The sequence below is a fragment of the Anguilla anguilla genome, chromosome 14 (genome assembly GCF_013347855.1).
Source record: "Anguilla anguilla isolate fAngAng1 chromosome 14, fAngAng1.pri, whole genome shotgun sequence".
In the NCBI taxonomy this organism is placed as follows: Eukaryota; Metazoa; Chordata; class Actinopteri; order Anguilliformes; family Anguillidae; genus Anguilla; species Anguilla anguilla.
Window position 1 is genome coordinate 1,142,863 of NC_049214.1, and position 15,341 is coordinate 1,158,203.

At 45.8% G+C, this 15,341-nt stretch overlaps 1 protein-coding gene across 1 annotated transcript; it reads right to left on the reverse strand.

Moving 5' to 3' along the window:
- Positions 1-468: 468 nt before the first annotated feature.
- On the reverse strand, positions 469-8,720 carry LOC118212153 (serine/arginine-rich splicing factor 9-like). Its single transcript, XM_035389788.1, is given in 6 exon segments — positions 469-624; positions 626-742; positions 1,203-1,375; positions 1,887-2,056; positions 3,415-3,592; positions 8,589-8,720. Coding segments are annotated over 5 exon segments (744 nt in total). The 5' UTR covers positions 3,573-3,592; positions 8,589-8,720; the 3' UTR covers positions 469-498.
- Between the last annotated feature and the right edge of the window lie 6,621 nt (positions 8,721-15,341).

Genomic DNA, 15,341 nt, shown 5'->3' on the forward strand with positions numbered 1-15,341 from the left:
CGGCTCTCTCCTGCTATTGGCTCCTCCCCCAGCCACTCTGTGCAGCTCTCTCCTGCCATTGGCTCCTGCCCCAGATGCTCTGCCTCCCAAAACCGTCTCTCTGGGAGATTCTACAGATTAAGGCCTTGGGGAACAGTCCTGATAATGGAATGTAAATTAACAGGGAAGAAAATAAAACTAAAATACCGTTGTGTAGCCTGTTGCGTAATCTGTGTTTACCAATAATGGTGAGGTGGGCAGTGGTGTGTGTGTGTGTGTGTTTACCGTTAATGGCGGGGTGGGCTGTGGTGTGTGTGAGTGTGTGTGTTTATCGTAATGGTGGGCTGGGGTGTGAGAGTGAGTGTGTGTGTGTGTTTATCGGTAATGGTGGGCTGGGGTGTGGGTGTGTGAGTGTGTGTGTGTTTATCGGTAATGTTGGGCTGGGGTGTGGGTGTGTGAGTGAGTGTGTGTGTGTGTTTATCGGTAATGTTGGGCTGGGGTGTGTGTGTGTGTGTGTGTTTATCGGTAATGGCGGGGTGGGCTGTGGTGTGAGGGGGGGCTGTGGCGTGAGGGTGGGCTGTGGCGTGAGGGGGGGCTGTGGCGGGAGGAGTGGCGTCTGGGTGGGGGGGAATGGTAGCGGGGGGGGCGGGGAGGCCCTGCTTTGGTAAGGAGGAGAGTAACGACCCCGCGACCTGGAGCGGGACCGTGAGCGCCCCCAGCTGGAACCCCTCTCCTCATGCACCCGGATATAAGCAGTCTCCCCCTGCGGGACACAAACAGAACCGCATTAGCACACCATCGCCCCCTGCAGGACACAAACAGAACAGCATTAGCACACCATCGCCCCCTGCAGGACACAAACAGAACCGCATTAGCACACCATCGCCCCCTGCAGGACACAAACAGAACCGCATTAGCACACCATCGCCCCCTGCAGGACACAAACAGAACCGCATTAGCACATCATCACCCCCTGCAGGACACAAACGGAACCGCATTAGTACACCATCACCCCCTGCAGGACACACACAGAACCACATTAGCACAACATCTCCCCCTGCAGGCCAAAAACACAACTGCAATGAAAATCCATTTGTGGCTGTGGCTACTTGCAGGTGTGGGCGTGTCTAACCGTGGGTGTGGGCATGTCTACCCGCAGGCGTGGGCGTGTCTAACCATGGACGTGTATACCTGCAGGTGCAGTAATACGCAGGTGCGCTCACCTGGTGCGAGCGGAACTCGGTCCTGTCGAGGCGGCGGAGCGCGTACTCCATGTCCTCTCTGCGCAGGAACTCGACCACGCCCTCGCCGTCCCGCTGCACGTCAGCGAAGCACACGTCCCCCGCCTCCCGCATGTGGTCCTTCAGGTCCTGCCAGCTGCCCGTCGGGGGGAGGCCTGCGGAGGGCGCACGCTGATGACATCATCACACAGCCACACTCGCTCGTCTAGAGCAGGGTTTTACAGAAGCCCTGTGTGTATGCATGTGTGTGTGTATGTGTGTAATTGTACCTGTCCCCATAGAAATGTTGGAGAGTGAGGATGCTACCAATAAGAGTAAACAGAACTCGCGCTCAAATTTAGAATATCACGCATTTGTTGCAATCTATGTTCTAATAATGTTACATTCTAAACACACACAGCACCATCAAACTACAGTTCTCCAGTAGTGAAGTGCACTGTGTGGTGTGAGTGGGTCTGTAGTCCGGATTGAGCTGCTGCAGCTGTGGGGTAGGGGCTGTTACGTACCTGTGTGTGTGTGTGTGTGTGTGTGTGTGTGTGTGTGTGTGAAGTGTTGACCGGTAATGGCTTCTTGGGCTGTGGTGTGAGGGGGTCTGTAGTGCAGTGCACTGTGTGGTGTGAGGGGGGGGGGCTGTGCAGCAGCGGGGTGGTGGGGGCTCCTACGTACCTGTCACAATTACGCGGAACTCTGAGCGCCGGGAGGGGGGGCCAAAGCGGCCCCGGGGGCCCCCTCCCATGGGGCTGCTGAACTTGGAGGACGAGCGCGGGTATTCCACACGGAGCTTACAGTCGCCGAACCCGTAGCCGTTGCGTCCATACACGGCGTCTTCTGCGTCCCTGCAGGACAAAGCACACAAGAGCCCTACAGTTACAGACACAAGCACCCCGGAGTTACAGACAAACTGTTACCAGCACTGCCCTAGAGTTACAGACACAAGCGCCCCAGAGTTACAGACACAAGCACCCCACAGTTACAGACACAAGCACTCCACAGTTACAGACAAACCGTACCAACACACAAGAGCCCTACAGTTACAGACACAAGAGCCCTACAGTTACAGACACAAGCACCCCAGAGTTACAGACAAACTGTTACCAGCACTGCCCTAGAGTTGCAGACACAAGCACCCCAGAGTTAGACACAAGCGCCCCACAGTTACAGACACAAGCACTCCACAGTTACAGACACAAGTACCCCACAGTTACAGACAAACCGCTACCAACACACAAGCACTCCACAGTTACAGACACAAGCACCCCAGTTACAGACAAACCGCTACCAACATACAAGCACTCCACAGTTACAGACACAAGTACCCCACAGTTACAGACAAACCGCTACCAACACACAAGCACTCCACAGTTACAGACACAAGCACCCCAGTTACAGACAAACCGCTACCAACACACAAGCACCCCACAGTTACAGACACAAGCACCCCACAGTTACGTACACAAGCACCCCACAGTTACCGACATGAGCACACCAGTTACAGACACAAACTGCCCCCATAGGCATCCCTTAATTCACAGAATGTATTGGCAGGAACAGAGAAACCCTGGGACATGTGCGTACAGGGACATGTTTGGCGGTGCACGCTGGGACATGTTTGGGGTCCATGCTGGGACATGTTTGGGGTGCATGCTGGGACATGTTTGGGGTCCATGCTGGGACATGATTGGGGGTGCATACTGGGAGGTTTGGGGGTGCATGCTGGGACATGTTTGGGGTCCATGCTGGGACATGTTTGGGGTGCATGCTGGGACATGTTTGGGGTGCATGCTGGGACGTGTTTGGCGGTGCATGCTGGGACGCGTTTGGCGGTGCATGCTGTGACGCGTTTGGGGGTGCATGCTGGGACATGTTTGGCGGTGGACGCTGGGACATGTTTGGGGGTGTATGCTGGGACATGTTTGGGGGTGCACGCTGGGACGTGTTTGGGGGTGCACGCTGGGACGTGTTTGGCGGTGCACGCTGGGACGTGTTTGGGGGTGAACGCTGGGACGTGTTTGGGGGTGCATGCTGGGACGTGTTTGGGGGTGCATGCTGGGATGTGTTTGGCGGTGCATGCTGGGACGTGTTTGGCGGTGGACGCTGGGACATGTTTGTGGGTGCATGCTGTGACGTGTTTGGGGGTGCATGCTGGGAGGTTTGGGGGTGCATGCTGGGACGTGTTTGGGGGTGCATGCCTCACCGGGGGTCCTCAAAGCGGACGAAGGCGAAGGGGATGGTGCCGCGGTTGTTCTTCAGCTCGATGTCGCGGATCTTTCCGTATTTGAAGAACAGGTCCTCTATGTCCCGCTCCTGCACGTCCGGAGGAAGGTTCCCCACGTAGATCCTCCCGTCCGCCATTGGCCTGGTTGTGGATCGCCCTGGTAACACAGAGGTAATGCAATCCCGGACCAATCAAACAACAGTGTTACAGATGCAACTGTTTTTTTTTTTTTTTACAGGCAGGACAGTGTGCAAAATGCTGATATGCTAAAGAATGGTTATCAATAGATCATCATAAACCAATAATTATTAACTGAAAGCAGTTTATGTTCATATCATGAGAGTAATATTGAAAACTGACAGTATAGCTATGTAGTCTCCAGTGTAGTGTATTGGTTAGGGAACTGGGCTTGTAATAACCTAAAGGTTGCAGGTTCGATTCCCACATAGAACACTGCCATTGCATCCTTATGCAAGGTGCTTATCCTGAATTGTTTCAGTATCCAGCCGCACAAATGCATACGGCGTATAAATGCAAAACGCTATGCAACCCTCTCTGGACAGAAGTCAGTACTGTAACGGCTAGCAAAAGCTACCAACAAATACACAGCCCTCAAAAACAGGAGGGAAAATGTCAAGACACCAATAAGTTCCAATATAAAGCTGGTCATATGACCTCTGTCTAACTTAGCTGAATATACAGAGTCATAATCGTTTTGCAGAAACTTTCCCTCAAAAACATGACGGATGTGACATGTGCGATCCCAGTCAGCACCTCATCTTTACAAGCTGTAATTTAGTAATTAGACTAAAGCTTACATCTAAACTCATATTCTTGTATAAACTGAGGAAAAAAACAATAGAGTGCTGGTGCGAATAATAATTGTTGGCTCATTTAGTGAAATGGGCCACTTGCGGTTGACTAAAAGGCCTTACTTTGACTCTGCTTTGTAATGTTAATAATGTGCCTTCTTTTTTGTGGACACACTGGTCATATTAAATCTGTGCTCCAAAGCATACAAAACGTGAAAGAAGTTTAATCATTATATAAGCAACTTTATATTGTCATGCTCAGGTAGAAAGTACTTTTAAATTGCCCTAAAACATTAAGAATAATAGCAATGCCATTATTCAGCACTTTTCTCTTGCAGGTGCACAAAGTGCTTTACAAACATTTTAAACCAAACGCAACAAGTTATTCATAATAATACAGACAATGAATGAACACTTAGCATTGTCACTGTTTAAGTAGGCAGTATACTTCATACGAAGTAGAACTTTTTGAGCAAAACGAAGCAATCAGAACAACTGACGAACAAAAAGACACAGTGTTGTTTGTTCATACGGTGCAGTGTACGACGGCCTCCAGGGAGAACTTTTCTAAAAGTTATTTCTTGTTCTCCGACCTCCCCATCTCAGCTATTGGTCCAAATATCACATAGTTGGGTACGTCACGGTTGAGAGTTCAGAGGGCTAATGTACGGAGAGTCAACGCCAATCTCTCTTCTGTAGAGATGGGAATTCTGTGAGTTCCCGCATGTTTGATGAATGGTGCTACTCGTTTCAGCAAGTCATCAAAACGCCTAGCACACATTCGGAAATAAGAGAAAGTGGGCCCCCTCGTCTAAACTCGCATTTGCCGAATGTACAGACAAGACTCTCCATTCTCCATCCTACTCTGATTTAGAGGGCGAACGTACCATCTTCTTCACCTTTTCTTCTTCTTTTGCATAGCTAGATAAACTAAAGCCACTTTAAACACTTTAAACTTTTTGTTGTGTGTTGTGATCTCGCGTAGCCCTTCTCTTTATACAACCATGGCGTAGCCGTGAGACGGAGGTCTGGGCGACATTCCAGCCCCGGTTAATAGCTGCCTCGTAATTATTCACGCCCCAGCGGCGTGGAGTGACTTTAAACGGTGCGGTGTTCTCACTGAGTATGCCGACAACAGTGTTCGTGGACATGTTCGCCGGTGGTTCTCAATCCTGAAGTTCTTTCTTCTTACTGAGTATACTGCCAGCTTTAGCAGTCGGAGCTGTGAGAGATACCACTGTTCTGCGAGTTACAGTTAACACACCACCCCAACACTCACAGCTAACACACCACCCCAACACTTACAGCTAACACACCACCCCAACACTTACAGCTAACACACCACCTCAACACTCACAGTTAACACACCGCCCCAACACTTACAGTTAACACACCACCCCAACACTCACAGTTAACACACCACCCCAACACTCACAGTTAACACACCACCTCAACACTCACAGTTAACACACCACCTCAACACTCACAGTTAACACACCACCTCAACACTCAGTTAACACACCGCCCCAACACTTACAGTTAACACACCACCTCAACACTTACAGCTAACACACCACCCCAACACTTACAGCTAACACACCACCCCAACACTTACAGCTAACACACCACCTCAACACTCACAGTTAACACACCGCCCCAACACTTACAGTTAACACACCACCCCAACACTCAGTTAACACACCACCCCAACACTCACAGTTAACACACCACCCCAACACTTAGTTAACACCACCTCAACACTTACAGTTAACACACCACCTCAACACTCACAGTTAACACACCACCCCAACACTTACAGTTAAAACACCACCCCAACACTCAGTTAACACACCACCCCAACACTTACAGTTAACACACCACCCCAACACTCAGTTAACACACCACCCCAACACTCAGTTAACACACCACCTCAACACTTACAGTTAACACACCACCTCAACACTCACAGTTAACACATCACCCCAACACTTAGTTAACACACCACCCCAACACTCAGTTAACAAACCACCCCAACACTTACAGTTAACACACCACCTCAACACTTAGTTAACACACCACCCCAACACTTAGTTAACAAACCACCCCAACACTCAGTTAACACACCACCCCAACACTCAGTTAACACACCACCCCAACACTCAGTTAACACACCACCCCAACACTTACAGTTAACACACCACCCCAACACTTACAGTTAACACACCACCCCAACACTTACAGTTAACACACCACCCCAACACTTACAGTTAACACACCACCTCAACACTTACAGTTAACACACTACCCCAACACTCACAGTTAACAAACCACCTCAACACTTAGTTAACACACCATCTCAACACTCAGTTAACACACCACCCCAACACTCAGTTAACAAACCACCTCAACACAAAGTTAACAAACCACCCCAACACTTACAGTTAACACACCACCTCAACACTTAGTTAACACACCACCCCAACACTTAGTTTACACACGACCCCAACACTCAGTTAACAAACCACCTCAACACTTAGTTAACACACCATCTCAACACTCAGTTAACACACCACCCCAACACTCAGTTAACAAACCACCTCAACACAAAGTTAACAAACCACCCCAACACTTACAGTTAACACACCACCCAACACTTACAGTTAACAAACCACCCCAACACTCAGTTAACACACCACCCCAACACTTACAGTTAACACACCACCCCAACACTCACAGTTAACACACCACCCCAACACTCAGTTAACAAACCACCCCAACACTCAGTTAACACACCACCCCAACACTTACAGTTAACACACCACCCCAACACTTACAGTTAACACACCACCCCAACACTCAGTTAACACACCACCCCAACACTTACAGTTAACACACCACCCCAACACTTACAGTTAACAAACCACCCCAACACTCAGTTAACACACCACCCCAACACTTACAGTTAACACACCACCCCAACACTCAGTTAACACACCACCCCAACACTTACAGTTACTTCAGCAGTCAGACCGTAACAAACACACATCAGCCGTGAGAAGTCAGGCAGACCCTGTGTGTATTCGTTTCAAATCACAATGAACCCAAATCAAAACATGATGACCATCATCAAGTAACTATCAAACTGGGTCAATTGCTGTGTGCTTAGCTTGAGTTTAAACATCTAGACCACATAACTGCATTATAACTGGAATAGCTAGCCTTTATTTCACAGATTTGGAGAGCTGTTCACTTGTAATTCACTTCTGTGGTCTTAGGTTTAAACTCCAGCTAAGCACAAATCAATTGACCCATTGTTTCTCCATCATTGCGCGTCAAACACAGAAGTATAAATATTGTTTTTTTTTGTCCCATGACGCAACACACAGACGAAACAGCGCGAACTGTGATTTAGAATAAGGCAATTCATAAATTCGGAAGATCGTACCTCTTAAAATAACTCTAACGTTAGCTACCTGTACGTTTCAAAACAGGTGTCTCCGGTTGCAATAGACCTCCTTCGCGAACCGCGCATGTTGTAACCAGTATCTTTAGTTAGCCAAGGGGCTTGTTGGCTGACTAACGTTGTAGTTTTAAAATCCCGACTGGCTAGCTGTTACATTCAGTTTGCTACAGAGCTAAAAGGGTGTATTTAAATGTATTTAATCTCAACCTGCGTGCAATACGCGCTACTCGTCTAAGAACTGCCGTAGGCAGTTGGCAAGACCATTCAAAAAATCACAGTACCAGTCTACGACAAAGCTTCAGCAAGCTCGTCTCCAAAATAGTTCATCTTTAGCTGCTAATTCATTTACCAAACTGTTGGAATATGCCATCTAACAGACGTAACATTACAGCTTATCAAGACACATTTAATTTACTACAGTTCACATTTTTGTTTCCGTATATACCTGGTACCTGCCATTGAACGGTACCCTTCAACTAAGCCTCAGTCAATCCCGCTAGCATTAGCTAGCAGGCTAACGGGCTCGTGATCGCGTGTTTCCGCAAAAGGAGGCCACATATTATAGCAAACACCGCGTAAATGCAGGAACATCTTTGAGCTGCAATTTTAATTTCATAATGGGAGTTCATTAGCCTGTTCATTTACCAGAAGAGTTGTAACTGAATTTATGTCTCGAGTCTGAAATTGAGTCCAAACCCTGCCAGCCATCCAGCTTTATTGCGCTCTTATTAGCTGGCTAGTCCGACACCACTTGCACTAGCAAGCGTCTAATTAGCAGAACATCCGGAGAATATATTTTATTCAACCATTTGCATATTGCATTCCACAATATATGCTACATATCTAGATGAAAATGAACAATACTGTGCGAACCTTACGTCTGTTATGTGTGTATTTTCTTTGCCCCCGTCTTCGGTTGTTTCTTGCTTCCCCCGGAGCAGGAAGTCGTGTCTCTGACCGCCTTCTCTGCTACACGAGCCCACCCTTTGACCCCGCCTCTACAGAGTTTACGTAGCTTGCGTCAAGCTCTGGGACATGGCGTACGTTACGCCGACGATTCCATGGCATTCGCGAGGCCCTTCAAAGAAACGGCCTCGACCCCACTTCTGTCGATTAAAGGGTTAAAAAAGAATTTAATTGGGCCCATTACCTTTAGTTCAATTGTTTACTTCTCTTACTGTTCGCTAAGGAGAATCCCCTTTAAAACTCACCGGCAATAATTTTCCAATCCGAAGTGCAGTTCCTTTAATATTTATTTATTGCAGAAAATAACAATAACCTATATTCATATATTAATAGCAAAAATAAGATAAGGTATAACATAACATCAAATACAAACAAACCATAAAGTTCAGTCTTATGGTTTATATATCCATGCGCAAAAAGTTTGCTAAATAAATGCTTACATCTATTTTAAAGAAAATGTTTTTCCTTTAAAACTCAGGGGTTCCTGTTTAATACTGCTCTGAAATGATTTTTTCATTTTTTATTTATTTTTGTCATTGACCATGTTTATGACAGAGCCCCCTAGGTCTCAAAGGAGAACATTTGGATATATTGTTTCCTCAAAACGGTAATCCATTCCCTCAAATTAGCAATCCATGCCCCCCCCCCCCCCCATTAGTAATTGGTGCCCTGAAATAAGATCATTTTTCCCACACGTTTATAATTCATGCCTATAATTCATCTCCTTCTTCTTCCTACTGTTCTTCCTTCACCTCCCCTCCTTTCTTCCAGTGTCCATTCTCCTGCTCCTCTCCTCCTCCTACCTTCTGTTCACCTCCCCTCCTTTATTTCCATTTTCATTCTCCCACTCTTTCCTTTCATCCTGCTCTTCTTCCTTTATTTGGCCCTTGGGGGCCCACATTGGGTCTGCAGAGCAGTGTGTCAGGACCCTCTCTACTCCCCACTTATAAATGTTCAAGCATTTAACGCCCCCCCCCCCAATGCACAGATTTACCCCCCCCCCACCCCACTGCACACATTTACCACCCCACCCCCACCCCAATGCATGCATTTAACCCACCCCCCCACCCCACTGCACACATTTACCACCCCCCCCCCCACCCCACTGCACACATTTAACCCCCCCCCCCCCACCCCAATGCATGCATTTAACCCCCCCGCCCCAATGCATAATAATCACCAGTGGGCCCAATGGAAAATAACTTTACACAACTTTACACCCACAGAGGTCTGGAGTGCTTCTCCAGCACATTAAACTCACCGAGATCAGGTGGAGTCCTTCTCTAGTTAATTAAACTCGCTGAGATCAGGTGGAGTCCTTCTCTAGTTAATTAAACTCACTGAGATCAGGGTGGAGTGCTTCTCTAGTTAATTAAACTGAAGAGGGTGCGACAAGAGGGTGCAATACCAGCACCGACCAGCAGATGGGTGTGTTTTCTTATGAGACGACCAAAGGAATATTATTATGCACTTGAGATAAGAATTTGAAATCACAAGCACCTGCTTTCCACTTTAAAAAGAAGTATCTCTTTAAGCCAAGTATGGTATTTTACATTCAAAATTCAGTTGATAGGAATTACAGTGCGCCAACTTGTCAATCACTTTTATGTGAAATTAGCCAACATTTAACTGGGCCATTTAGTAGTTGTTAACCTGTTTCTGTTGACATTTATTGAATTAAATGTGGTAGCAGGCAGGTTTTGGTTAGTATTTTACACAGTGTTTTGCACAGTTATTTATTGCACATCATGCATTAGAATGAACTCGGTTAATTTGTCCTTGCAGTGTGCGAATGCAGCACTGTCATGCTCATTTGAGCCTATTGGTCCAAAGCAGGGGTGGCCAACCCTGGTCCTGGATAGCCGCAGGGTCTGCTGGTTTTTGTTTTCACCATAAATACACCAACCGCTTAGACTGAAGAAACCAGGTGAGGTGAGTTAACTGTGTAATCAACTGCTTTAATTGATCAATTAAGTGCAGAGTAAAAACAAAAACCAGCAGACCCTGTGGCTCTCCAGGACCTGGGTTAGCCACCCCTGGTCTAAAGGAACACCTCAGCACTGACTTGCCTCCTCGAGTAAGGTTTCAGAGCTTGCATTTCTGCTCCACACTGAGAGAAGAGTGGTGGGACAGGGAGAGAGTAAAGGGGGGCTTGCGCTCGATGACATCACCAGCCTCAGAAATCCTGCCAAACACCAGAATCTCTCGAGGCTGATCTGATCATGGCTTTGACCCTTTAAGGTGTGAGGTCACAAATATGTGATTAGAATGTTCTTAACTGAACATTCTAATGCTGATGTCACAATCACTGCTGGTGACTGAATGCAATTGAGTTCTAGAACACTGACACTTCAAAGGGTTAAAATGACAGTGGGCTAAAACTGTCTGCCCTTCAGGCCAGGCAGGATTATACAGGTGCAGTTACAGTGAGGTGCTTTGAGTGCTGTACTTCAAGGGTTATACAGGTGCAGTTACAGATTGGGTGTGTGTGTGCGTGTGTGCATGTGTGTGTATATGTGTGTGTGTGTGTGTGTGTGCATGTGTGTGTATATGTGTGTGTGTGCGTGTGTGTTTGTGTGTGTGTGTGTGTGTGTGTGCATCTGTGTGTGTATGAGTGTGTGTCTGTGTCTATCTGTGTGTGTGTGTGGGTGGGGGTCAAGTTGCATAAGAGTAGAGAATGCTTTCAGAGGTACACTTCAATATTTCATTGAATCGCTTCTAAAAATGAAGCAAGAAAACAAGAAAAAATGCAAGGAGCCAGAGATAGAGATGGGAGTGGCTTTACTCCAGGGGCAGCCTGACCTGTCTAAAGATATTACGCTCAAAGAGTGTTTAAAAATATAACATTTTATTATTATCGGCACTGGCAGGTTGCAGGTGTGTTGGCCACAGGTTTGGAGGGTCCAGTCAGGTAGGGGTCTGCATTTCATTGCTCTGTAGTGACCCCTGGTGGTTGATCAGGCACCCATGGACTGCATGCCAAGGCCGCATATGAAAGATCGTCCTCTGAGTCCACTCTGTGTGAGCTGAACTGTAGTCTGCGGTGTGCAAAGTCTGCTTGACGAGTTTCAGAGTTGAACTGTGGATGTCTGAACTCTCCCGGATTGGTACTTTCGGTTGCGCATGAACATGTTTGTGGTTGACCATTACAAATTGGACCAGCTCAACCCCACATTGGGTGCCAAATTTACAAAAAAAATTTTTTTTTCAAGTGTCATCCAGCGTGAAAAGTGTCAATCATCTGCAGCACCCAATTGCTACACTGGGGAATAGGATTTATGCTTTTCGAAACAGTCAAGGTCTGTACCTGCCAAATTCAGCTTTGGACCCACAAGTACATTCTTCTCCTTCAAATGATTGAATAAGGCAAGACGTTGAGGCAGTGGCATGATCAGCAGTGGCAGGCCATTGGACCTCCCCATTAGACTGACCCGCGATTTCCCACAATTTCCTGGAGAGGAGGAGTGTGTGGAGTGGCAGGGGAGGTTGGGGTGGGAGTGGGGGGTGGAAGGTTGGAGTGGGAGGTACAGGTGCGGGTGGGGGTGGAAGTGGGAGGTGCAGGTGTTGGTGGTGGTGGCAGGAGGTGGTGTTTTGCATGGGTCCAATTTTCTCTCTCTTCCTCCACGTTGATGTGCAGGTGTTCCATAATTCATAAAAGCTGAGTGGAAAGTTGCCTGTTTGGTTTTAATGGGCGTACAACTCCAACATCCAGCTCCTCTGCTGAGCTTCCTCCACATTGATTAAACACCTGCATGATCTTCCCATTCTTACTTTTTTACTTTCAACATTTTTACTGTTAATCTATGTGTCATTTGTGATAATTATAATAAATATGTGTGTATGATATATCCACGTCTTTCTAAGTGTAAGTGTAAGTGTGTGTGTGTGTGTGTGTTTGTGTGTGAGGGGAGTCTCTCTTTCCTTCTCAAACATATCTGTTATTTGTGTATTATCAGTATTCCCTTATTGATTTCTACATTTTGTATGTAAAAATGTTGCTGTATTTCCAGAAGGTTCCGTGAAGTGAACGTGTGTCAGGTTCTGATCGGGTCTTTTTCTGGGGTTTTGGCTGCTGAGAATGCTGTACTGTTCGGTACTGTAAGGATCAATCCAGTAGCCTGCAGTTATACTATAAATATCCGCCCAGGCTGTTGTACCTGAATCTCAGGAATGAAGGATTTGTTCATGCGTTATGATTGTTGATGAGAGCCCTCAGAAAGAAAAAAATAAACCTGTGTTAGTTTCCCTCGTCAGATGGAGATGGTAACACGTGTGGGTGCCCAGTCAAATGTCAGCATTGTTTTCAATCTATATACAGCGCTATCTTTTATATAAAGTGACATCTGTTGCTATCTATATGCAGTGCAACCTGTCCGTGAGCATTTCAGACGCAGTAACACCTCAAACGTAGGCATGAGAAACTACAGGATGGAATCCTTCCTGTTTAACTGCTGTTTAAATGCTCTGCATGTATTTACGAATCACTGCGGTGTCTGGAATGATCGTTGGTTCAGTCAAAATATGAAATGTGAATATATCTGTTCTAATAATTCTCAATTTTGTATTTTTCTTTTCGTTTCAGCATAAACCGTAAAATTTGACTGAGAAGTTGTATTCCAAGCTGCCCTAGAATTACATGCAGTGTATGTGTTTATTTTTTGTTTTAAACCGTGAATTCATGATTGCCCCTAGAGCAGTCATTGTAAAGGTTGTAAAACAGCTTCTGTGAATATCTAAAATATCCTTCATCGCACACATAAACTGTTTGGGCCAAAAACATACATTCAAACTGAAATGATATTTAAAAAACTTAGAAAGTGTTTTACAATAATATGTGAAAATGTAGCAGTTACCTTTTATTTATTCTGTATTTAATGGAACTCGCTTGAGTCCTGTTGCATCCATTTGCAGAATACAGAGCAGAAATGGCCTGTTTAAGGATAAAAGGCTCTAATAGCTTTTCTTTCACTGAAACATTTTTATGCTGCGAAGGGCATTTTGAGTTTATTTAATCTGTCTGGGTGGCTGTTTATGCACCATTAAAAAGGACTGCATCTAGTGTTCCATAGAAAATCTGCTGCATCATTTGAATGGAAACTGACTGTACACTGTGAGGCTGCAACTTGCAATCCAAATATAAGAAGGAAATTCTATTAAATTCAATTCAATAAACTTTATTTATCCCTGACAGGCAATTAATTAAGAAAGATGAAATTTATCCCAGAGAACAAGAAAGTAGATCCCAGAAAAAGCAGAAATTGATCCCTGGGAAAGAGGAAGTGCCTCCCAGGGAAAGAGCAAGTGGATCCCAGGGAAAGAGGAAGTGGATCCCTGGGAAAGAGGAAGTGGATCCCTGGGAAAGTGGAAGTAGATCTCAGGGAAATAGGAAGTGGATCCCAGGGAAAGAATAAGTGGATCCCAGGGAAAGAGGAAGTGGATCCCAGGGAAAGAGGAAGTGGATCCCTGGGAAAGTGCTGAGTTGAACATATACAGCACATACCAAGTATAAATGAATTAAAAGCTACAATCAATGTGGTGTAATAGGCCATGTATTGTGTGTAGTTCGTTAAAGCCGCGTTTCCACCGCAGGAACTATACCCCGGAACTAGGAACCTTTTGAGGAACTCAGTGCGTTTCCACCGCAGGAACTAGGGTCTAAATTTAGTTCTGGGGGCTTTGTTTTACCCCCCAAAACGTTCCTGCTCGGGGGGTAGTACTTTCCGAAAGTACAGGAACCTTTTGGGTGGAGCTTGCAGCGCTGAACATTTCTGATTGGCCGAGTACTCGTAGCATTTGTGTTGTATTTATTTTCCGCCATTACCCGCCATGTTTGAAAATATGCAGCGGCAAACCAATTTATTTTCATAATAACTTCACATCAAACTTGTATGTTATGCGGCGCAGTAGCCTACTTTTGGTTATAACCTGTCAACGTCTTGGAATTATAACGTGTGCTCTTCTGTTCTTTCTTGCTTTAGTATTCGTTTTATAAAATGCTAAGCATTCGTGCTGGGACAGCATATTACGTAGGCTACCAAAACATTCAAACGGATTAATTCGGTTGCTGAATATTTTCTTCCGGATTTTCTTTGTTAGCCCGTTGTAATTGACTCAAAACGTTTGATACAGTTATGTGAGGTATGCGGTAGTTCTGCATAATTAACATTGGTGATACAGTACAAGCAAACTGGAAATCACCTTCCGCACTTTTTATCCGGGTAAAATAACAGGTTAATTCTAGTAATCTTCGCTTTAGCTTTTTCAGACTGCCGTAATTTTACTCAATTTTACTGCCATTTTTCAATTCCACGAAAAGACCAGGAAGACTATGGACTCATTTATGGTGCATGGTTCGCATCTGGAGGGCACACTTCGCTGCTCGGCTAGCAGTAACTTCGAAAGAAAGCAAACGGTGGCTGTACCACTACTAATTTACATTTTCACGCAAGTCCGACTTTTCGTTCTATTCTTGTCATTTTGCGATTAGCCTATATGGAATTGACAACGAGAAAGTAATAAAACAGCAAATTGTTTACAACGTGTGCATGTTTTCTGCTGTTAATGAATGTGTTTGAGAGGATATATGAAAATCAATAAATACAAAAGTAACCATATATAGTCATTGTTGGTAACCCGTTGTATATAAGTGGAATAAACCCCTCCGG